The following is a 24665-nucleotide window of genomic DNA, read 5'->3' as shown; positions in this document are numbered from 1 at the left end:
TTGTTTTGAAGAATAAATATTATAAGCACTTAGAACAGTGTTTGGCATGTGATATATGTTATGCAAATGTTTGTTAAATAAAATAAGTAAATACCTGTACTTGACCGAATTATCTCTGTCCCAACAACATGGCCCAATAGGTCATACTGATTCAAGCGAGAACCATCCTGTGCCACTTCCACAGATTTGTTCTTCCCAAGAGTCCAAGAATAAACCACTTCAGCTGTTGTATAGGCATCTAAGACAGAGAAGAGTCAAGGTGAAGTTGAAGGGAAAGGAAAATGGTTATTTATGATACTGATATTGTATGAGATTTAAATATATCTTGTACCCCCAAAGAATTCTGGGTATGTGTTCTGTCCTTAACTGAATTCATCCATCCACCCAACACTCATTGAATGATTACTACAGTGCATGCCATATTCATAGTAATGAACCCAAAATAGTCTCTTCCTTCAATGACTCACAGACTTCTAGACTGATAACCAGTCTCCTTCTCTTTTAGGGTAGAATGTAGGGACAGGGAGAGGAATGACTATAATGTTATCTCATGCAGACATCACAAACTCAAATGTCTATGGGAGCCAGAAAAGCTACTTTGAATGAGTGAATCACACTAGTTCTAAGAAAAATACATTGCCAGAAAAGTAATAAAGTTTTCTTTTATTCACTATGGGTGATAATATGAGATGAAGCAAAAAAAATCATACTACTGATATTTTAGATTAAAAATAAAAATCCAAACTTGAAATACCAAGAATTAATGATCACAATTTTCTTTCATAACTTATTTATTACCATTTTGATGTGCAAATCAGAAAACTGAAATCTTTTCTTCTTCATGAGGGTGTTAATGTTTTATCTGGAATTCCAATGTCAACTACAGATTTTATACATATTAACCTTAAAAGGGGTGTAGGTAAGGGAAATGTCAGTATCTTAAAGGAATGAGTTGATTCCTTTCCAGACACAATTGACCTTTTTGCTCAGTGAATTTCTTTGCCCTGCCTATCTCAGGCACTTAGGTTCATAAATGGAAACTATTCACACTGTTCACCTTTTTCCTACAAGCTTTAAGCTATGTTGTTCAAGTTAGTGAACGGAAGTGTTTTCAGCTCCTGGTGGCAACTGCTATGTTCATAACGTGGTCTATTGGAATATTTTGCCACAAATCAGGTGTGAATCTAACAGTGAACAAATGTAAATTCTGGGTCCCTGAAAAACTTGGCAACGCTGGATGCATATTTCATAACAAGTCTACGATCTGTTTATATTATACTTTTTTTTTACTTAGGCTTTTTTCCTCCCATTTTTAATTGGTGCAGTATTGTTGTATATATTGATGGGATTTGTTTTTAAATATTTGTACATGCACAAATATAACAATATAATTTGGCCAATATCATTCCACAGCATTCCTCCCCCACCTCCTTACCTCCCACCCCTTTTCCCCTTTTCTCCACTGATCTCCCTTTGATTTTTAGGAGATCTACCCCATTTTTGTTTTATTTCTTCCTCTCTAGTCTCTGTATATGAGATAAAACATACAATCCTTAACTTTCTGAGTTTGAATCATTCCACTTAACATAATGGCCCTGTTCCATGCATTTTCCTGCAAATGCCATAATTTCATTCTTTTGTATAGCTGAATAAAACCCCATTGTGGATATATACCACATTTTCTTTACACATTCATCATTGATGGACACCTAGGCTGGTTCCATAGTTTGGCTATTGTAAATTGTGCTGCTATAAACATGGGTTTGCATGTACATTATACTTTTTAGGAGCTTTTTCAATATAGCTAAGAAAACCTTTTACTGATTTGCTTAAAAGAATACCATGCAAAAACTTCTTCATTCACTTTAAAATTCTCATTGACATCATGAAAAATGTGTATAATTCTATGGCATTTTTTATATCTTTGCTGTCATAAGCTGAAAATAAAATGTCACAAGAAATTTAACTTTTCAAAATAACTTGCCCTATATATGGCCTCAGTCATTTCTTCAATGCACCAACAATACTCCTACTTTTATACATAATTTCTGTTGTGCTATAGAGATATTTTTATAATTTTTTCATCTGTAAAATATTTTGATGCCTGAGAAAACTTATTGCTGATGACATGACTGCATTTCCCAGCAGCAACACCTAGGGTATACATTCAAATACAAAACTTGTTGAACTTTCAGTCTGTTCTTTAAATTAATATTTTTATTGTACATCTTTTCTATGCAGTAGTTCCCCACCCCCACCTGTGCTTTTGCTTTCCAAGGTTTCAGTTACCTTAAATTAATGCAGTCCAAAAATATTGAAGGAAAATCACAGAAATAAACAATGTATAAGTTTTAACCTACTTGGTGTTCTGAATAACATAATGAAATCTCATGCTATTCCACTTCTTTCTGCCTGGGGCATGAATCATCCCTTTGTCAGTTGTATACAGGCTGTGAATGCTACCTGCCCATTAGTCACTTGGTAACCATTTTGATTATTGAATCAACTATTGTGATATTGCAGTACTTGTGCTTAAATAACCCTTATATAGTAGCCTAACACTCACCTCACATCATCTCATCATGTAGGCATTGCATCATTTCACATCATCACAAGAAGGAGAAGGATGAGTACAGTACAATAAGACATTTTGAGAGACAGAAAACACATTTTTATATTTATTTTTTAGTTGTAGTTGGACACAATAACTTTATTTTATTTATTTATTTTTATGTGGTGCTGAGGATCAAGGCCAGGGCTTCACACATGCTAGGCAAGCGCTCTGCCACTGAGCCACAATCCCAGCCTCAAAAAAGCATATTTATATAATCTTTATTCAGTAAGTATATTGACAGAATTGTCTACTTTATTATTCTTTATTATTGCTAACCTGTTACCATGCCACACTTATAAATCAAACTTTATCATATATATGTATGTATAGGAAAAATTCTATACCTAGATAGAGTTTGGTACTATCCATGGATTCAAGGATTGGAAGTCTTGGAACATATCCCACTAGATTAGATAAGGGGTGATTTCTGTATATCAACTGTAGTTTTCTATAATGGATGGAATAATTATAATATTTGAAGTTTTATCCCTTCAGCAAAAGTATACTTTGTATGCACAGTAAAGATGTAGAAATATTTTTCATTCCTATAAGGAAATGCAAACTCTCCCATCTGTTTTGAAACATAGCCACCTCAGTCTGTGTCTTATTTTTTAAATGATAAGTATAGATACAAGAACTATTTCGTCTTAAATTCACTAGTAGATTTTAATTATAAGCAAAATGAGAATGCAAATAAGTTGATTAATAGCAACTGATATTGGAGCCTGTTTGCAGGGAGAAGGAAAAAGTGATGGTCAGAATCATGTGTCCTGGGCAAGCATATGCACATCTACAAAGGACAGGACTAACCAGCCTTAGTCAATTGCAGCCATATAAGATTTAAGCCCAGTGTTGTCAGATACTCTGATTTCATGAAATCATAAACATATCTGGAATTTTATGAGATAATATCTTAAATTTCAAATCTTGGCAAATAATTTTAAAAGTAATTAACACATATTTAGATCAAACACATTATAGATGCAGTCCCAATTTGTAACATCTGGCCAAGAGACTTCCTCCTATATGTGGCTATAATCTCTTTTGATTCAACCTTGAAAACAAAGAATCCTTTGAGGCCCATTGTGTATCTAGGACTCCCACCTGGAATTGTAGCTCTTTAAACCATTATCATGAAGAAGAAAGGAAAATCTCAGGAATGTTTCCATACCATTGCCTAAAATATTTTCTGATATCATGTGAGATTGTCACAGTGCTATTAGTGAAATGTGATCTCACAAGATGTTGTCTTCTAATTTTTTTCCTAGTGCCTTTCATCTTGTACCTATGCTGGAGTGCCCTGTACCCCTAAGCAAAGAACCAGCTGTATATATCTTCTTATCTTTGCTATTCTGGTGGTTGCAACACTCTCTATTTAAAGAGCAATACAGTCTTCCAACTAATCTACCCAAGATTTTGTTAGTTAGTTGGTTGGTTCTAGGGATTGAACCCTGGGCAACCATTGAGCCACCTCCCTAGCCCTTTTTATATTTTATTTAGAGTCAGGGTCTCACTAAGGTGTTTAGGCCTTGCTAACTTGCTGAGGCTGGTTTTAAACTTTCTATACTCCTGCCTCAGTCTCCTGAGCAGCTGGGATTATAGTCATGCAACACCGTACCTGGCTACACAACTTTTGACAATGTGAAAACTACAGCAGGTTTGTTCAAGGAAAGGATAAGTGAAGGAAGATTTTTTCTCACTCTTAAGAAAAATAAAAATTCTTACTGGATTTCTAACTGAGGCTGAGTACCTGGAGCAGATATTCCTGAATGCTAACCCTCAAAATCCTAGCAGGCCCTACTTCAGATGTGAAATTATATTGTGCATCTAACAGTGTCTCAGAAGCTTCACCGGGCCCAGAATGGCAAATTGCTTTATGCAGAAAAAAATATCAATTTCTTTGTCAATAATATATGGAAACAATCATTTTGTAGATAAAAAATATTATCTTTTCATAATATGGAGATCAAAGCAGGAAAGGCATGAACTAACGAAGGGAGAGAAGTAAAGGGAAAAAATTAAAAAAAAAAGTTGAGAGCTGATGGTGTAGTTCAATGGTAAAACACATGCTTAGAGTGCACAAAGTCTTGGGTTCCATTCCAGCACCAAAAATTAAAAAAAAAATTAAAAGATGGAACAAAGAAAGGGGATGGGAGAAGGACAAAAATGAGAACAAATTGAAAGATACTTGATTGAATCTCTACTTGAAGCCTGACCCTATACTGGTAAACAAAGAATAAAAAGGCACAGTAACCACAATTAAGGAGCCCACAATCCATTGAAGGGGAAAGTGTACAACAGTTACAGTGGAAGTTTGAGCATAAGAAATGTGTGCACTAGTGAAACAAAAGCAAGTGTTAAGTGAAACCAGAAATAAGCACTATTGTTCCTGCTCAAAGTTGAATGTTAAAGAAGTATTCATAAAATAGATGATACTCACAAGATGAGGTCACTTTTAGGAGATGGAAAAGGGCAATCTTAACCAAAAAACAACAGAACAAAGGACAGGAGTACATTGTACTTAAGTTGTCACAATCTTATCAGTTGACTTGGCTTAATAAGTGTGTGCTAGTATACCTATATGTTGCTGACAGTATATCATTCTTGAAAATTAAATATAAATAAAACCATAAACATAGTGTACTATATACTTACACATTATATATAGTATAAGTATATATATAAGTATGTATATATATATATATATATATATATTCACACACATAAATAGTATACTGTATACAAACCAAGAGAATGTTCTTACAATAAATAACAAGTTTGGGAAGTAAAATAAATCCTTAAACTGATATTTAAGACTTGCAACTCTGGTAATTCTATTTAACTTACTAGGTCCAAAGGTGGTTATTGAAATACTAATCAAAGAGGATCTCTCACATATTCCAACTTCTATTTATTTATTTATTTTTATATTTTTAGTTGTAGATGAATACAATACCTTTATTTTGTTTATTTATATTTTTCTTTATGTGGTGCTGAGGATGGAACCCAGTGCCTCACATGTGCTAAGCAAGTGCTCTACCACTGAGCCACAACTCCAGCCCTATTTATTTATTTTTATTTTTTCTTCTTAGTTATACTTCTGAGTTTCCTCCATATACTACCAGGCTCTTTTAAACACTTAAAAACTTGCTATTTCTTATTTAACAACGTGCATGTCAATAATGATCATTAAAAAAATTAAAAAGTTTGGTTCTATACTACTACTAATAAATGTTGGTGAGGATGTGGGGGAAAAGGTACATTCATACATTGTTGATGGGACTACAAATTAGTGCAACCACTCTATAAAGCAGTATGGAGATTCCTCAAAATTTAGGAAGAGAACCACAATTATGACTCAGCTATTCCATTCCTCAGTATACATCCAGAAGATCTAAAATCAATATACTATAGGAATGCAGCCACATCAATGTTTATAGCAGCACAATTCACAATTGCCAACCTATAGAGCCTATCTTGGTACCTGTTAGATGAATGGATAAGGAAAATATGGTATTACTCAGTCATAAAGAATAATGAAACTATGACATTTGCTGGTAAATGGATGGAAATGGAGAAAATAATTCTAAGTGAAATAAGACAGAATCAGAAATTAAAGAGTCATATACTTTCTCATATGCAGAATCTAGAACAAAAGAAGAAAATAAAGAAAAAGAAGGTGACCCATGAAGATGGAGTAGAGAAAGGGGATTGAGGGGGAGGGAGGAGCGATGGGATAAGGGCAGAACAGTGGAATGAATCTGACCCAGCTTTCCTATATACATATATGAATATACCACAGTGAATCTCATGTTCATATATATTCACAAGGTATTAATTTAAAAACAAACATATATAAATAGCAGAAAGATCAGTAAAGAGTAGAGGAAAGGGAATAGGGAAAGGGAGGAGAAGAGGGTAAGGGAAAGTACTGGGGAATGATATTGGAACAAATTATATTCTATGCATGTATAATTATGTCAAAATTAACTCTAATATTATGTATAACTATAGTACACTAATAAAAATACATTTGTGCCTTTTGGTTAATATAAACACTGTCTTAATTTGGAAACAAATGGAAACAAACTGTGGTCTAGAGATGCAAGCTTATATGTTATGTATATATTCAGCTTTATTAGATTCCACCAAATACTTTTCCCAAAACTTTATGAAGTTATACTCTTTTTGGTTTGAGGAGGGAGCAGGGTATTGGTGATTGAACTCAGGGTCACTCAACCACTGAGCCACATCCCCAGCCCTATTTTGTATTTTATTTAGAGACAGAGTCTCAATGAGTTGCTTAGGGCCTCACTTTGGCTGAGGCTGGGTTTGAACTCACAATCTCCCTGCCTCAGCCTCCGGAGCTGCTGGGTTACAGGTCTGCACCACCACACCTATACTCCTATCAGTACATCATGACAGCACAGATTTGTTCTGCATCCTCACCAATATGTGATGTTTTCTGTCGTTTTCATTTTGATTATTTCAGTGAGTGAACAGTAATGCACTTTGGATTTTAATTTGCATTTTCTGCTAATGTAATTGGTTACTCTGTGTGTGTGTGTGTGTGTGTGTGTGTGTGTGTGTGTGTGTGTGTGTGTGTGAGAGAGAGAGAGAGAGAGAGAGAGAGAGAGAGAGAGAGAGAGAGAGAAAGTATTGTATAAGGTACAATCTCTACCACTTTAAAGATCATAAAGGTATTTTATTATGTTTTCTTCTAAAATCTTTACCATTTTCCCTTTCACCCTTTTACATTTAGATCTACAAATCCATCTGGAATTTATTTCTGTACATGATGTGAAATAAGAATCAAATGTCTCTTTTCTACTCTGTCCCATCAGTGTATACATCTGTCTTTGCAACAATACCTTGTCTGAATTATTATTGCTTTAAAATAGTTGTAGATAATTGATACTGGATTATATTTGCCTGAAAATTCTCTGGCTTTATTCTTGCATTGTTTTCTTCCGGTTTATTGTGCTTTGTGTGTTTGCATGCTTTGTCTTTGAATTAATAATTTTCATCAGTTTTAAAATGTTTTGCATTAACTAGTTGATGATTTTTTTGCTCCTTTCTCTGCCTGTGGTCCTTCTATAAAATCACTCATTTCAATTTATTTTGCTATGTCCTACGTGCTTCTTACTCTTTTCTTTATTTTGTTTTTCTGTGCTTCAATTGTGCTATTTTTTCATTCACTCATTTTCCAGGTATCTAACATTGTTTTCTGCTTGTTAATCTATGTATGAAATCTGAATTTTAAATATTATACTTTTCTATAAGTAATTTTCAATTTATTCTTCTTATAGATTTCAATTTTCACCTGAAATGGTCTATCTTTTTTCTCCTCTATTCATTTTTTCCTCTTTTTCTTCCTGAACATATTAGCCAAACATTTTAAAGTCTTTTTCTATAAACTGCATTTTTTTAATATTTTGTGTTCTTGCTTATAAATCTTGGTTTTAGGTCATATGGCCATGCTTTTTCATATGACTCACAATTTTTTAAATTAAATTCCAAACATTGCATGTAAAACTGTAAAACTAAGATAGAAGCCTCTCTTCTGAGGCTTCATTCCTTCCTTGATATGTGTGAAAATTTCACCTTAATCTCATATGGGACTGAGCTGGATTATAGTTTTTCTTAAATCCAGTGTGTCCCTATTGTTCCCTTGTAACTACGACATAGCTCCTAAGGTTTTAAACTGACAATCTGCCATATATTTCTGTTTACCATTGAGAAAATGTGGGAAAGGCAACTCTGCTTTTCAATGCTTTCTTTTCATGTTGAATTATGGCCTCATGCTCTGTTAATGAAGTCAAACTGAATCCAAGCTGCAACCCAAGACCAGAATTAGCAAATTGCCCCAGGGATATAGAAAGTTAGATCATAATTTGATGTATGAAAGGTTCTCCCACTTTCTCTAGAGTTTTAGTCTCTTCTATACTTATCCATTCTATACTTTAGGTTTTCTAGTTGTTTACTATGAGAGCAATGGTCACAAACAATCAACTCTGTCCTACCCAAAATGGAAGTATTACTAGTCTCGTTCAATAGCAGATCCATTAGTACAAAAATCTACAAGTCACCAGAGAGTTCTCTGTCATAATGCTACACATGTAATCCATCATGAGGACCTGTTGTATCTCCCTTCAGAACATATCCAGAATCAGGACACTTCTCATCACTTTTATCACTATCTCTGTGAGATGATCCATCAGCATCTTTGACTTGAGATAGTTCAATGATTTCCATTATCTCTCCATGATTATATGTCACCTGAAATATTGCAATAATCATTTACTTGAACTTCCTGCTTATATCCTGTCTCTAATTATTTTAAAACTCCCTTGTAATATGTTTTTAAAAATAAGTAGATAATGGCATTATTTTGTTTAAAATATTCTAATCACTCTTCATTGTCCCTTGGCATATAATTCAAACCCCTCTAATGCCCTACAAGACTCTAGATGACCTGGTCCCCTCTTTAGTATCATCCTTTTCCAGTGCTTTCCACTTATTCTGGGAAGCCACATTGTTTGTTCTGATATTTATTGAACAAGCAGATACTGTTCTGATCTTTTCCTTGGGCAGTTACTGTTTCCTAGAGCATTATTCCCTCAGATATCTGCATTGTTAACCCCTCTACTTCATAAAAATTTCTGCTCAAATGTCACTTTTTGAAAAATTTTAATTGACAACATAATAACTGACATTTATGAAGTGCAGTGTGATATTTCAATACATGTATACAATTGTATGAATTATGATTGTGATCTTATGAAGATCAAATCAGGATAATTAGGGTAATTAGCATATGCAATTACTCCAAACATTCATGATTTCTTTGTGCTGGGAATAGTCCAAAACTTCTCTTCTAGCTATTGTCAAATACATACAAAGTAACAACTATCTATAGTCATCCAACTATGCTATAGAACAGTAGAACTTATTCCTCCTACCTAACTGCATTTTGGTACCTGTTACACATCCTCTCCCTAGCCTCCCCAACTCCATATTGTTTCAAAATAAAATAGGGTGATCCTGATCACTCTGTTTTCAATTACAATAGTAACACCTATTCTCTGTCTAGGCATGACTGATTCTCCTTATTCTGTAGTGCTTTCATGTTTCCCCATGGTTCTTCTCATTTTACAACCTATTTTATACTTTACTTTTTATTCATTGTTTATTTTATCTTTCACCATCCCTCTCTTATCATATAAACTCCACAAGGGCAGAGGTTTTTGTTTTATTCATGTATGCATTCCAAACTCCTAGAATAGAAGCTGACACAAAGGAGGCAATCTGTAAATATTTGACAAACTAATGATTGAAAAGATATGTCATACATAATTATTTGAGTCTTTTGAATAGCACTTTCTATTTCAAAACAGAGCAAAATCTAATTTAGACGTGATCATCACAGATCTTGATATATTAATCTGATGACTCCTTACATAAGTTACTATGCAATTCTTAGATTCAGAAACCCTCAATTTTTATTCAACTTTGATTTTTCTAATTCATTTGAAAATGGAGTATCTACTCTCTGTAAAATTTGCAGCTACTGAGAAATGCAATACTCTAAAAGATAAAGTCTCCAGAGTTTCTTCCTGTCTACCATTTACTTTTGAGAATTGGGCAGAGGTATATCAAGACGCAGGTAAAATGGACACTTCAAAAATATAATCACGTTCTCTGAGAGATCTTGTTCTTAGGAAGCTGTTCCTGTGCTATATACCAGCTCTGTTGTGCTCTCTCCTCTGGGCAATTTAGAAAACAGATGTTGATGCTTCAATCTGACAGAGAAATTAGTCTAAAATGGTGAAGTAAGGTTTGTTGCTAGGAAAGAAAACTCTGTTAAGGGCTGTCTCCTCCTGCTGATCAGTTAGTACTACTTGACTTCACTCTCCTAACCCACTCCCATAACATCTAAAATAAAAGGCCTCAGCTTAAGAAACTTCAAGGGAACAAAATGGGATATAATAAGTTTCTTTTGGAAAAAGATTAGGTGAACAACTGAGAAAATACATACAGCTTCCAAACTTCAGTGGACAGGCATGCACATCCATGGGAAAATCTTCCAAATGCATAGGACACTCAGCATGAATTGTTAATCTAAAAGAAAGAAAGACAGAAAATGAAATAATGCTAAATTACATGTTATTCACCATGAAGCTCAGATCCCACTTGACAGCAATTGTACAGTCCTAAGAATGACAGGAAATTTTGCTTATTTAGGTTCTCTGAATCTTTATAAACATACAAGATGAATTAAACGAACTAGATAGGTCTCAGATCGATATTCAGTATTCATATTTTTAGATCAGATCTGAACCCCACCTTAGAAAAAAAATAAATTTAACTAGTCAAATAGTACTTCCTTAGCCACTCTCCAAGAAGACTGGAAATACCAGGTTCTGACTCATTCGCTCCCGACCACAGCTTAATTATTTCTGAAATAATTCTCAGCAGGCTATTATGTGAGTTATCCAATTTAAAGATTGCACTTGAGAAGATAATGTGTAGAAAGAATATATTTTACCCTGATAATGAACAGAAAGACCCCAAAAAGGATTCTGCTGATCACAGGAACTGTTATGGCTTTTTTGAAAGAGATGATTCTTGGAGAACACACACACACACACACACACACACACACACACACTTCATAAAAAATAAACACAAAGGTAATAGAGGACATCAGAATCATCAGATCCTCAGATCCTTAGGGGTCAAGTCTGAAGAGTGGAAATCTGGATGGGGTTTGATTTGCCATGTTCATATACTCTCTCTTACATTAGTCTGTCTAAATAATCTATGCCAAAGTTTCCCTCTGAATTATTTCTCATTTTTTGAGGCTCAACTTCGTTTGGCCTACATTGTAGTCTCTTAGGTAGAAATGAGACCTACACAGTAAACATTCAGAGTTCTTTGAAATGTAGTCTTATGAAGTACTTCTATATAGCTCCTGGTTATATCTAACCCAATTGCTGCCATCCCCCTGAAGTTCTAATAAGTTGAGAAGCTAGTTGTCAATTTTGGTGTTATTCATTTTCCCAGTAGCTTCTTCCCTTAGGTACCCTGCTTATAATTTTTCAGGATCCAAATACACCTAGGGGCCAGAATCTATGCCTAATGAGTCATCAGTATATCAAATAGAGAGGAATATGCCTCACTTTTAGGAATTATCAAAGTTGAGGCAACAAATTTACAAAGGCCTGTAGAAATCCTATGTGCAGAATCTCCATTTCTCATCCTCAATCCCAATGTACAGTAACAGTGTAAGGTAGGAGGATCCCATCAAGAGGATATCCTCCAGGCCACTGCTATCTGACAATGTTTATCTTTGGTTGATGACAGTGAGATAGCAGAAGATATTTATTGTGAAATTATAGATATTCATATGTTTAGGAAGGCAAAGAAATGTAATGTATAATTATTATGATTATAATGATCATTGCTAATAACCCATGAGATGTTCACAGAATGTTACAGCTTCTAAAGCATATTCACATTCAGATAATCTTACTCAAATCTGTCCCTAATATTTGTGACATAGTTATCCTAGTTGCCTGGAAGAAGGATGCTATTTATTCCATTTTTTCCCTTTGGTACCTCTGTGAAGTAAATATTGGAGGTATTATTATTATTCCTATTTCAGAGACAAGAATCCACAGAGTTAAATTGAGTTACTCAGAATCATACAACCAGAGGACAGGAGTGCCAATACAGAGATTGTTTTGCATTAGTTATCTTCTATTTACCCGAAGGTAAATCCCTCCTTGGGAATCTTTTAGTCACACCAGAGATGCTGTGATTATCTATGGTTATATCTAAGTAAACATTTCCTGTGTTTAAGGTAGTTACAGGAAAATACCAAGAAAATAAGGAAGAATAAGAGCAATAACCACTACTGCACAATGATTACTGTATAAGAGGTGAACAATAATAATTACATATGCAGTTAACTCATTAACATAGAACAGGAGTTGGTGCACTATCTGGGTACAGTCAGAATGCTTCCTGGTGCAGAAAAAGCTAGAAGGGATATTAAAATTAAAGTAAATAGCAAAGTGGAAGGAGAGAGGGAGGACAAGAAGGGAATACTGTATTTCACCAGAGGTCAGAGAGCATTAGGATCTAAGAAGAACCAATGGAAAGAACACAGCATTATTTGGCTTGTGAAGTCCCCTGCCCCCACAAACATCTACTTTTTCTTCTCTGTGCTTAGGTGGGATGAGAGAGAAGTGGATGAAAAGGAAGATAGGAAAGTTATTACAAACCTGCTCCTAATCAGAAATCACTACCTTTGCATCCTGTCTTTATAATCTATTTGTTGTGATCTTATTCTCCACATCCCAAGGACTGCTGGTACACATGAAGTAATTTCCCCTTGACATTACTCATAAGAGGCAGTATCTTGGAAATAATAATGTAAGTGGAGAGCAAGAACACAATTTTCTTTATTAAACCCTCATGGAATCTTTTCAGTATCCAACACAAGGAACAGGTTTCTCAGTGAAATATATTTCTCTTATGTCATGAAATCACCTTTATGCCTGAAGAATAAAGGTCAAATTGGTGGGATTTTACAGACTGGTGGAAGAACTGAACTTTTGTTCAAGATACATAGGAAATTTTGTAAATATCCAAGAGATTAGTTAGAGCTGAAAGCATACTTGTCTTTTAGTTCCAACCTCTTGCTGCTTAGAGATGGACATACTGAATATTAGAGATGGGTAAGTATTTACTGAAGGGTACACAGTTGGTTTCTGCCTTCCAACCTGGAGTTGTTGCTAATGCACATCTAGGTACATATGCTTTAGATATCCTGCTTTGAGCAATATCTATTATTGTTCTGATCATTTGTGAAGTTGTTTCACATCTATCAGCCATGTTTAGAGATGCTGACCAGTTAGCTATGAAGAGGTGGCTGACTGGAAAGCAATTGAGCTTGATTTTCTTATAACTTCATGCCAGAGGAATAAGTGCTTCAGTTTTGTCATTTATCCAGATAGTAACAATATTTAAGTTTTTCTTCCAAATAGTCCATTCCATAATCTATGTAAAATGCTTTTCTTTCCTAGTCTGATCAAGTCAATGATACAAAATTTAGACGTTCAGAATGATAACATTCACAATAAATGGAAATCATCATTTAATTTATGGGATTATGAACTGGAGGATGATACCTACAGAGTGATTGATCAGAGAGATTATTTATTACTGCAGTCTCATTAAAAGATGAAAGGGATATGAACTAAGATATTAGCAGTAGACATAGAAAGAGATACTAAAAACATTTAGAAGGAAAAATAAGAAAGACTTTGTGTTTAGGTATTAGACTATTCCCAACTTTAGTGTCCTAAACAGTTAAACAAAACCCATTCACCCATTCACTATTTATTCAATAACTTCATGGATGTCCAGGATATCAGGAGGCATAAGTCACTTGGCTGTAGTTCTTTCAACATGCCAAGTTCTCTGACATCATGGCTTTTGCATTGACTATGCTCTTGGCCCAGAATGTTCTTCTTGCAAATGCCTGGATGACTAATCCTCACACTTTTTTTCAAGTCTATTTCTAATTACTCCTTCTAAATGGGGCCTTCTCTGTATTCTCAGTTTTCTACCCACCCCGTGGATAGTAAACATTGCTATGCTCTTTCTTTCTTTCTTTCTTTCTTTCTTTCTTTCTTTCTTTCTTTCTTTCTTTCTTTCTTTCTTTCTTCCTTTATTTCTTTTGAAACTAACCTACAACATACTCTATAATTTTTTTATTCATCATAAGGTTAGGTATTTTTATCTTTTTTTCTGTTTGACATGTGCCAAGAACCTAGCACATTATAGGTATTCAAGGAACACACAATGAATGAATTACTGGATAACTTATTTCTTAAAGACCTATTTGTACTAAAAGCTTGCAAAGAGTAGGTGTGCATTGGGCAAGACAGCGTTTGGGGATTCTTGGGGTTCCACAAAAAAAACAGTATCTTGATGTGATTAATTAGCAGAATAATATCTGGGCATATACCTTCTTTTATACAATTTTGGGACTAGAAGAGCTTTATATAAAGCATCTAGTTTTACCCCCCCCCCATATATTTTATGTATGAGAAAACAGAGGGAAGGTAACTTGCCCAGAATAATCCAACATCTCTGGGAAAGAGCTGGTTGAAAGTTTCTTGACTCACTGGTGTATTCAACAAATATTTATTGGTTACCTACTATGCATCAAGATATTGTCCTAAACAATGTAATTATATTAGGGAACTTATGAAGATTGTCCACTTAGGGCATAAATCTGAGTGGAGTAAAACGAAATAAACAATATAAATAAGTAAATTGTAGAGCATATTAAAAGGTGATATGCCCCAGGGAGAAAAATAAGTATGGGTAGAGAGTATATGGAGGTATTGATTTGACTAATATTTTAGGATAATTCTGGCAGCTGTGTAGAGAATAAATTGAAACAGGACAAGGACTCAAGCAGAGTTATGAAATCTAACAGTGATCACGACTCAAACCTCTTGAAAATCTTGAGATAGAAGGCAACTTTCTCATCTGATAAAGGGCATTTGAAAAAAAAAAACAACCACAAAACCTTATATCTAGCACCACACTCAATACTAAAGGACTGTTACTTATTTGTTCCATGAGGCAAGAATGTCTGTTCTCTGTTATTTACCACAATATTAGAGATTTTAGTCACTCCAAAAAGAAAACCAACAGGACATGACTATTATAAATATGGAGTTATTTTTAAGGAGATGAGTAAAATATTCTAGGTTAGATAGATATTGGTGATGTTTGCACAACTGCAATTATGTTATAAATCATTTAATTGTGCACTTTAAAGAAAGGGTGCATTTTCTGACATACGTATAATATTTCAGAAAAGCTGGCTAAAATTAGACAAGCAAAGAAATATAAGACAAAAATTGGAAAGCAAAAATCTAAACTGTCTTTGTTTAGAGGTGATATGTTCAGACATTCTGTGCATATATATTTAGAAGATCTAAAGCCATTAAGATGTCAATTCTCACCAAATTGCTCTATAAATTCAAAATTTCTTTTCAAAATTTCAGAAGTTTTTCTTTTAGTAAAACTGGTAAATTGGTTCTAAAACTTAAACCAAAACACAAAGAATCTAGAATAGTCAAAACAGCAAACTACAAAGCTTATATACAACAAAGGGGAAATAATTAACAGAGGAGGCAACCTACAGAAAGGGAAAAATATTTCCAAACCAGACATATTGCAAGCAGCTAATATCCAGAATATATAGGGAACTCAAAAAACTAAATGATGAATATTGGTGAGGATGGGGAGAAAAGGAACAGGTATAAACTCTTGGGAGAAATATAAATTGGTACAGCTATTATGTAGAACAATATGGAGTCTCCTCAACAACCTAAAAACAGATCTATCATATGATCTAGCTATTCCAATGGGTATGGATACAAAGGAAATGAAATCACTATGCCAAAGAGACTCCCAAATGCCCATGTTTTCTGTGGTACTTTTCACAATAGTTCAGGCATAGAAACAGCCTCAATGCCCATCAATGGATGAATGGAAAAATAAAATGCTGTATATATCCAATGGAATATTATTCAGCTGTAAAGAAGCCACAAAGAACTGGAGGGCAATATATTAAGTAAAATAAGCCAGACACAGAAATACAAATACTACATATTGTGTCTCATATGTACAAGATACCAAAAAATCAATCTAAATGTAGAATAATGATTATTAGAGGTTGAGAAGGATGTGTGTGGGATAGGTAATAATAGGTTGTATTTGATACAGGAAAATGGTATGCCTGAGTTGAAAAATCACACCAAATTCCACTAAAATGTACAATTAATACATGTTAATAATAATAATTTTTAAAAATGAACATAGACCCTTTTCCAAAGCATAAGCAAAAATCATCTAATAATATATTATAAATTTAAGAACTAAATTTTTTAAAGCAGAACATAGGAAAAAATCTTCGTTATCCTGTTAGGCAAAGATATCTTAGACACTACACCAAAACGTGATCCATAAAAGACAGAATACTATAAATTAGACTCCATCAAATTTCGAAACTTTTGCTCATCAAAAGATATCACCATGAAAATGAAAAAAAGGGCACAAAGTCTATGGATATATTTGTGAAATATATCTGATAAAAATATTTTTATCAAGATTTTATAAACTCTCAACAAAGTAGATATAGAAGAAGTACTTCAACAGGATAAAGACCATATGGTATAGCCATAAGGTAAGCCTACAGTAATATTATATTTGGCAGGAAAAATTGATATGTTTTCCTCCAAGACAAAGATGTCCACTCTCATCACTCCTATTCAAGAGTACTGAAATTTATAGCATGAACAGTTAGCAAGTAAGAGAGGGAAAAAGGAGAAGACAAAAGGAAAAGAAGGGAAGGTAAGAAACCCACATTGGAAAGAAAGAAGTTAAACCATTCCTATTTGCAGACAACATGATCCTTTATACAGAATCTCCAAAAACAAAAATCTGTCTGTAAACTGTTAGAAATAATGAACAAACTCAGTGAAATTTAAGAGTACAAAATCAGCATATAAACAACAAACAAAAATTAGTAGCATTTCTATACACAGTGAATTATCTGAAAAAGAAAAACAAGACAAAATATCCCATTTATACAGTCATGAAATAATAAAATAAAATACTTAGGGACAAATTTAACCAAGGAGAGTAAAGCTCTTCACAATGAAAACTATAAAACAGTGATGAAAGTTCTTGGAGAAGATACAAATAAATGGAAGAATACCCTGTGTACATGAATTGGAAGAATTAATATTATTTAAATGTTCATACTACTCAAAATGACCTATATTTGTTAGAATAAGTTATAATCTATGTATGTATAATATATCAAAATACACTCTATTGTCATGTGTATCTAAAAAGAACAAATAAAAAATAATAAAGTACCTATACATTCAATGCTAGTCCTTTGAAAATACCAATGATATTTTTTCATGGGAATAGGGAAAAAACCCTTAAAATGCACATAGAACCACAAGAGACCCCAAGAACCAAAACATCATGAGCACAAAGAACAAAACTGAAGGCATCATGATTCTTGCCTTCAAATATACTACAAAATTCTGGTGATCAAAAGACCAAGGTACTGGCACAAATGTAGACACACAGACCAATACAACAGACAATAAAGACCAGAAATAAATTCACATATTTATAGTCAAACAATTTTCATTAAAGATGTGAAGAACATACCATGTGGAAAGTATAGTCTTCAATAAATAGTGTTCTGGAGACTAGGTACCTACATGCAGATGAAACTATATCTTTTGTCTTATCACATGAAAAGTCATCTCAAAATGAGTTAAAAGCTTAATTGTAATACTTAAAACTATGAAACTACTGGAAGAAAGCATGGGGGATAGTTCCATGACATTGGTCTGTGCAATTATTTTTCTGGATATATCTCAAAAGCACAGACAAAAATAGATTCATGGGATTACACTAAGTATAAAGCTTCTGCATGGCCAAGGAAACAATCAACAAAGTAAAGAAACAATCTACAAAATGGGAGGATATTCTCAACATTTATTCCAGTGATTTATGCTATGCCATCTCTTTCACTTAAGAATCTTTGCTATTGACTTAAAGCCACTAAGAAAATAATTTCTTTTTTATTCCTTTGGAATTACACAAATTATAATGACACAGATATTTTGTGCCCTTATTTAATCTCATTGTTTATATGTAGGTACATTTTCAAAATAAGCACACTTATCAAAGATTATTCTACTATGCTATGTGCTGATTATTTTATATTTAATTATACTTTATGAATAATATTCATAAATAAACAAGTAATTGTTTTACACTTTATATATATATAGTGCTTTGCATTTTAGAATTTTTTTGGAGGATACATATGTCTTATGTCCTGAAGTAGGATGAATACCATATGCAAGTCATTTGCTTTTATTTTTTATTGATTAGTTTTAGTCATCCATTTTCTTTTAGATGGAAATCCAACAAAAGCACCAACACAATGGGAAAAAATTTCCAACTCATAGTATCCATGTCCTCACCTTCTGCTATTGTCTGAGTGTTTGTGTCCCCAAAATGCACATGTTGAAAATTAATTCTCCATGACAAAGTGTTAAGTGGTGGGAACTTTGAAGGTGATTGAGTCATAAGGTTTCTGCCTTCATCAGTGAGATTAGGGCATTTATAAAAGAAGGCCTAGGGAGATTGTTAGCCCTTTCTGCCTTGTGTGGAACACAGCAAGTATGTGCCTGCTTTGAAGCAGATACCTAGCCCAGACAATGAATTTGGATCTTAGACTTCTAAGCTTTCAAAATCATAAGCAAAAATTTGACTGCTTTTAAATTATCCAGCCCAGGTTATTTTGTTCTAGCAGGCCAAATGGATTAAAAATGTGATCATTTGCCTTTGACCAAGGAAACAGGATCATTCTAAAAAATGAGGTTCTATTGCTCATATTTTGATAACTCTCACTTTACTAAGCCACTTTGCCATTTTCTTACCTATCCTCTACCAAAAACTCTGGCACACATTCATTACCCAGAATGTTATGGAGCTGTATATTTAACATTTGCATATCTTAAAATATGCATGTTTACTTCAATTAAAGAGTTTTTAAAACTGTAAAATTAATATGAATGAAAATGAGTTATGTAGAGCTTCACAATGCCCCACATAAAAACATCAAATTATTTCTAGACTTTTATATGTGGGATTCTGATTTTTTTGTACTGGGGATTGCACCCAGGAAGCTTTAAGATTGAGCTACATCCTTGGCCCTATTTATTTATTTATTTATTTATTTATTTAGAGACAGGATCTCACTAAGTTGCTGAGGCTGATCTCAACTTGCCTTCCTCCTCCCTCAGCCTCTTGAGTCATTGGGTTTACTGGCCTGCCTGATTTTTTAAAGTGGGGACAAAAACAAGGAGGAGCCCTGGAGGAAATACAAATTTCCACACTAAATAGAGTTCTACGGGCTAAAGACTACCGAATATATGTATTGGTTATTCAGTAAGGCTGTCAACCTGTTAAGGGTAATGTAGGAGGGGACAGCTTAAACTACATAGAAGATGAGTTTTCCTGAAGCTCAGGGTGTGCCCCACTGTAGATAATCTGTCAACTTGGCATTTTGGAAGTATAACAATCTGCTCTGCACTCTGAGGAAAGTTATTTCTAAAAGCTAAAGTATAGAAAACACTATATCAAGAGCACCTGAGGTGCCAGGCAGGCTGGTTCTATAATCATGGAGTAAAGGGTAGGGTCTAGGATTTACAGTGAAAAAGAAAGGATAGTAAATCACTTATAGCCATTATCGGTACAGGATGAGTCACTTGAAATATATCCCAACCAAACACCCAAACCAAGCAGTGCATTAGTCACAAGAATCCCAGTTGTCTGCAGACTTCTCATTAAATCCTCAAGGCACTGACAAGAGGCTCAGTCCACGGGAAGGAAGGTGATCACTTTACTATTGCATTTAGCATTTGGAGGGAGCACATTTGAGTATTACCAATTACCTCTGAGGTATAGCTCCATCTGACATTGGCACTTTCCCATACTTTCCCTCACTCTCCCTCCATCTGCAAATACTTGTGATTTCACTAAACAAAAATGTGTCTTTGTTCCCTACCTGAATGTCCTTTTCTCTTTATTTGTGCAATACATTTCCCTCACTTTGCTAAAATATGACCTCTGCTATGATACTTTGTCTGTGTCCTGTAGGCATAGTGGTTACCCAAGTTCACAGAAATTTCAAAGCACTTCAAATACCCTAGTGCTTACCACATAGGATTTTCAGTATCTGTGTGTTTGTGTTTTGCACAAGTCTGAGCAACTTGAGAGGGGATCTCAAGTCTCAAGCAATCATCATTGCACTTCCATCCTAGGATGGTGGTTGGCACATAGCAGGTGGTAGATAATGCTTCTTTATCTGAAAAATACGTCTGAAAGATAGGCAGATGAGACATTTCCATCCCATTTTCCAGAAGAAGAAACTGAAACCCAGTGAGAAGAAATGTCTTGCTCAGGATCATACTACTAATGTGTGCCAGATTTCCTGATTTTACTCTAGATGCTCATGCCACTGCAACATAGGGTCTCCACTCTAAGAGTAGCATCTAAAATAGTTGGGGATTTTTGGAATAAGGGGGACCCTTCTGTAAATTCTTCTCATTTAAAAATGAGCTTTGTAGCAAATTCAATCTGCCTAGTGATGACTTTCCTGCTTTGGAGAAATGGAAGTCCTTCTTATTTCAAGGCCCTGATTTTCACCTGGAACTGGAAAAATGAAATAAATGTGATAACTCCCAGTAATATTTTCCTCCTCCCCTATGTCCAGCTCAAAAGCCAGTTTTCCTGAGAAGCCCTGCATTATATGGGCCCATGCCCCCAAGTCTGAGGAAATACTGAGTTTTTAGCTCATAACACTCCATTGTTGGCTTTTCATGAAACTTCCATTATGAATTATAGAGGTGTAAATGATGTGTCCTATCTTTCCTTCTAAGATGTGAGCTCTTGAAGCACAGGGGTTGATATCATTGCACAGAGCACACCGAGTAATTTTTATATTATTTCTTGCTTCTCACCTCATTTGAAGCTTCCTCAGAACTCTAAATGAGCCACTCCATCTCTTCTATGCTCTTACTTCTGTTTATTAGAGTGAGGTTCACTAAGTGTGGCTCTGTGAGTCAGTTGTTAGTTCAATGAATAAGGAACTGCAGGTGGAATCCCCTAGAGAAAAAGTCATCATATATATATATAAAATATATATATTTATATATATATGTAATATATATATAAATGTATATATAATATATATATATTATATATATATATATATAATACCGCATGAAAGAAAGAAAGCTATCTATGCTCAGTTGCTCTGGTTACATTAAATCCGATATAACTAACAATCTGGCTCAAATGCTTTCCCGGGTTCCTAGTCATTTCTGAGGCACTTTCTATAATGAAAATTCAAGTGCAAGCCATTTGCATCTAAACTAAGGAAGAAAGGAGCTTTATTGTTAAAGTTAGGGAGAAGGGGCTCCTGCCATCAAGCAGCATTTATCCTTCAAACAATTTGTCCTTGTAACACCCCAAGTGCCTAAGCAAACTGACCCAATCACATAATCAAAGAATAAAGGAAGGCATCATAGACTGAATATGACAGAAACTCTTTCTTAATTGGTTGAAAATACACTTTTCATCTTGATGATTCAACACAGAGAAACTAGTTCCTATTTCCTTTGAATTTGATTCATTATAGGATACTATTACCTTGTAACATAACACATAGAAGACAATTGATGTAATGTATTCAATTTTACAAAATCCTATTGTGTCAAAGTTCTCTTGGGTTCCAGACCTGCACTTCCAACTGAAGCCTGTCATGTCCATCTCAGACAATTTAAAATTGATACACTGGGGGGTGGAGTTGTGGCTCAGCAGCACAGCACTCGCCTAGCATGTGCAAGGCCCTGGGTTTGATCCTCAGCACCACATATAAATACATAAAATAAAGGTATTGTGTCCAACTGCAACTAAAAAATAAATGTTTAAAAAATTGATAGACTGAGCATTACCTTATTAGCAGAAGTTGTATGTTGTGATGTGAAGGAAAAATTTTTTCTTTAACTATGACTTGAGTTTCTATACCACCTCTTCCACTTATGACTGATGTGTCTTTGCCCTACCTAAGTTCAGTTTACTAACTATATCCATGGAAATATTCTCAATAAAACAAAACCTCCAGAGAGTGGTCATGTGCCATAACACATGTCACACTCTTTCAATGGCTCATGCCATTTGTTCCATAAGATGACTTTAAAAGGCAAGTGTTGTTATGAATTATCTCAGCTTACAGAGGAAGAACTGTAAAAAACCTTCTTTTTTAAATATTCATTTTTTAGTGTCAATCGACCTTCATTTTATTTATTTATATGTGGTGCTAAGAACAGAATCCAGTGCCTCAAAAATGCTAGGCAAGCACCATACCACTAAACCCCAACCCCAACCGTGAATTCCATTTTCTTAATTATAATGCTATACTGTGACCCAGTATATATGAACATGATCATTGTTATGAGGATTAAATGAGACAAACACAGAACACCTAGGATAGTGCTTAGTATACAGCAAATGCTCAAGAATTATAGATTCTTAACCATTCCCTCCTCTCACCAAAATATCTTCATCTATTTCAACATTGGGCATTTGGTTTGGTTTTGCTTTTGTTTTATTTTTTGTTAACAGAACCACAATTCATTCAGCATCCACTGAGATTATGGCAGGGACAATCTCAAGGCTCCTTTTACAAAACTACTCCAGTTGGACACAAGTTCTATTGAAAACCTCTCCCAGGAGAAGGCAACAGGGAGTAGGAGAGAGGGTGGACATGTTTAAAACACAATATATGCATGTATGAAATTGTCATAGTGAAATCCAATAATTTGTACAGTAAATATGTGTTAATAATTATAATAAAAAGAAGAAAAAATCTCTCATTAATTTACACTGCCATTGCTTATTCTTCCCTGAACTATGAAATGGTCCACTAACTGACATCCTTGTTTCCAACTGATCCTTCAAGAGTGCAAGTAGAGCTTTTCATTGCAACACATAACAAAACTGGAATTGTTAGAGACTAAATTTCACTCTTTTTCTTGGCACAAACGATATTTCTTTACCCAGCTTGCCTTGCAATTCTAGTCAAAAGGTCAGCAGTAAAAGGAGTATATGCTGCTTAAGGCTCAATATGTAAACTCCTCCCACACACAATCCTTCATGCGCCTTTTTCTATCTTTTGATATAGATAAGCACAGTGGTCTTGGAAACCATGTATCAAATATGACAGAATCACCAAATGAAAGTAATTTGGGTTCCTAAATTACCACTTGGAAATGAGTCTCCTGTCTATGAAGAACATCTGCTTTGAACATGAAGGAATGAGAAATGCACTTCTATCACACTGAACTACATTTTTGGGTTCAGCAAGTTGTGTTAGCACAAACTATCTCTTATTCTCACTTTAAAAAGATAATCCTTCCATGTAACTATAAGATAAATGTATTGTGTCACATCCAGATTATCATTCCTCATTTATCATGTGTAAATCCTTCCAAATAGGTATGCTATTTGGCTATATATCCAACTACCTTTCCTTATCACTGCCATTTTCCAAGAGCTTAGGCTGGTAGTGGACTTGTGATTCTCCTATAGTACCAAGTAGTTAAGACTACAGGCATAACCAGCTCAATGCTTCTTCTTGAATGTACTGCATATCTATATCCTTCTTCAAAACCTTACTTAGTGGGAAAAATAATAACTGGAACCAGATGAACCTGCATTTACCTAATAACACTATCATCCTGAGAAACTCATTTATAATTTTTAAGCTTCACTTTCTGGATAAATTCAATAGGGATAATAATTATAAGCATTGCATACCTATATTAAATACTTATTGTGAATATTACACATTTTACATAAAGTGCCTGATACATAATAGGTGTTCAATACATAGTAGTTATTTGTATAATTATGTTAGTTTTATGGCAACTTTCTTGCTAGAAACTGTATCTTCAACTTTGCCTTCTGCCAATATGCCTTCTATACTGTTTCCAGAGTGATCTATCTAAAATGAAAATCTTTTCAGTTCCTTCCTTGAAATCAAATGTTCAATGAATCCCCCTAATTTTTATGCTTATTAATACTGCTCCCCATGCCAGACACCTCCTCTGTACTATTTTCTGGTGCAGTTATAGTGATCTTCATTTATTTCTCCCAATGTATAATCACTCCCTCCCTCCCTTACTCCCCAGAACTACCTACCTGCTGGACTCTCTCTGGAATATTTTCTTCCAATTTTTAAAATCTAATTTACCTGTAGACAGCTTTTAAGTCTCAGTTGAATAGTGATTTCCTCAGGAATTTATTGTGGATGTCCCCACAGGCTCATTTCATTGTCCCTGCTAGATGCTCCCAT

At 34.4% G+C, this 24665-nt stretch overlaps 1 protein-coding gene and 1 long non-coding RNA gene across 7 annotated transcripts in view; one reads left to right on the top strand and one right to left on the bottom strand.

Annotated features, from left to right (window-relative positions):
- The window catches only part of Gabra3 (gamma-aminobutyric acid type A receptor subunit alpha3), a 213235-nt gene that overhangs the window by 26815 nt on the left and 161755 nt on the right, over positions 1 to 24665 (bottom strand). For all 6 annotated transcript variants that reach the window (XM_040286804.2, XM_040286798.2, XM_021735402.3 and 3 more), the window contains 2 exons: positions 10653 to 10735; positions 95 to 238 (listed from right to left, as the gene is read on the bottom strand). In XM_040286804.2, the coding sequence (XP_040142738.1) occupies positions 95 to 238; positions 10653 to 10735 (227 nt within the window). The remainder of the gene's footprint in view (positions 1 to 94; positions 239 to 10652; positions 10736 to 24665) is intronic.
- Positions 1 to 24665, top strand: part of LOC144371665 (uncharacterized) — a 181876-nt gene that overhangs the window by 25866 nt on the left and 131345 nt on the right. The gene's annotated exons all lie outside the window — the stretch shown is intronic.

The sequence above is a fragment of the Ictidomys tridecemlineatus genome, chromosome X (assembly GCF_052094955.1).
Source record: "Ictidomys tridecemlineatus isolate mIctTri1 chromosome X, mIctTri1.hap1, whole genome shotgun sequence".
Taxonomy (NCBI): domain Eukaryota; kingdom Metazoa; phylum Chordata; class Mammalia; order Rodentia; family Sciuridae; genus Ictidomys; species Ictidomys tridecemlineatus.
Note: the sequence above shows the minus strand (reverse complement) of the source record. Positions and strands in the feature narration are given on the sequence as shown.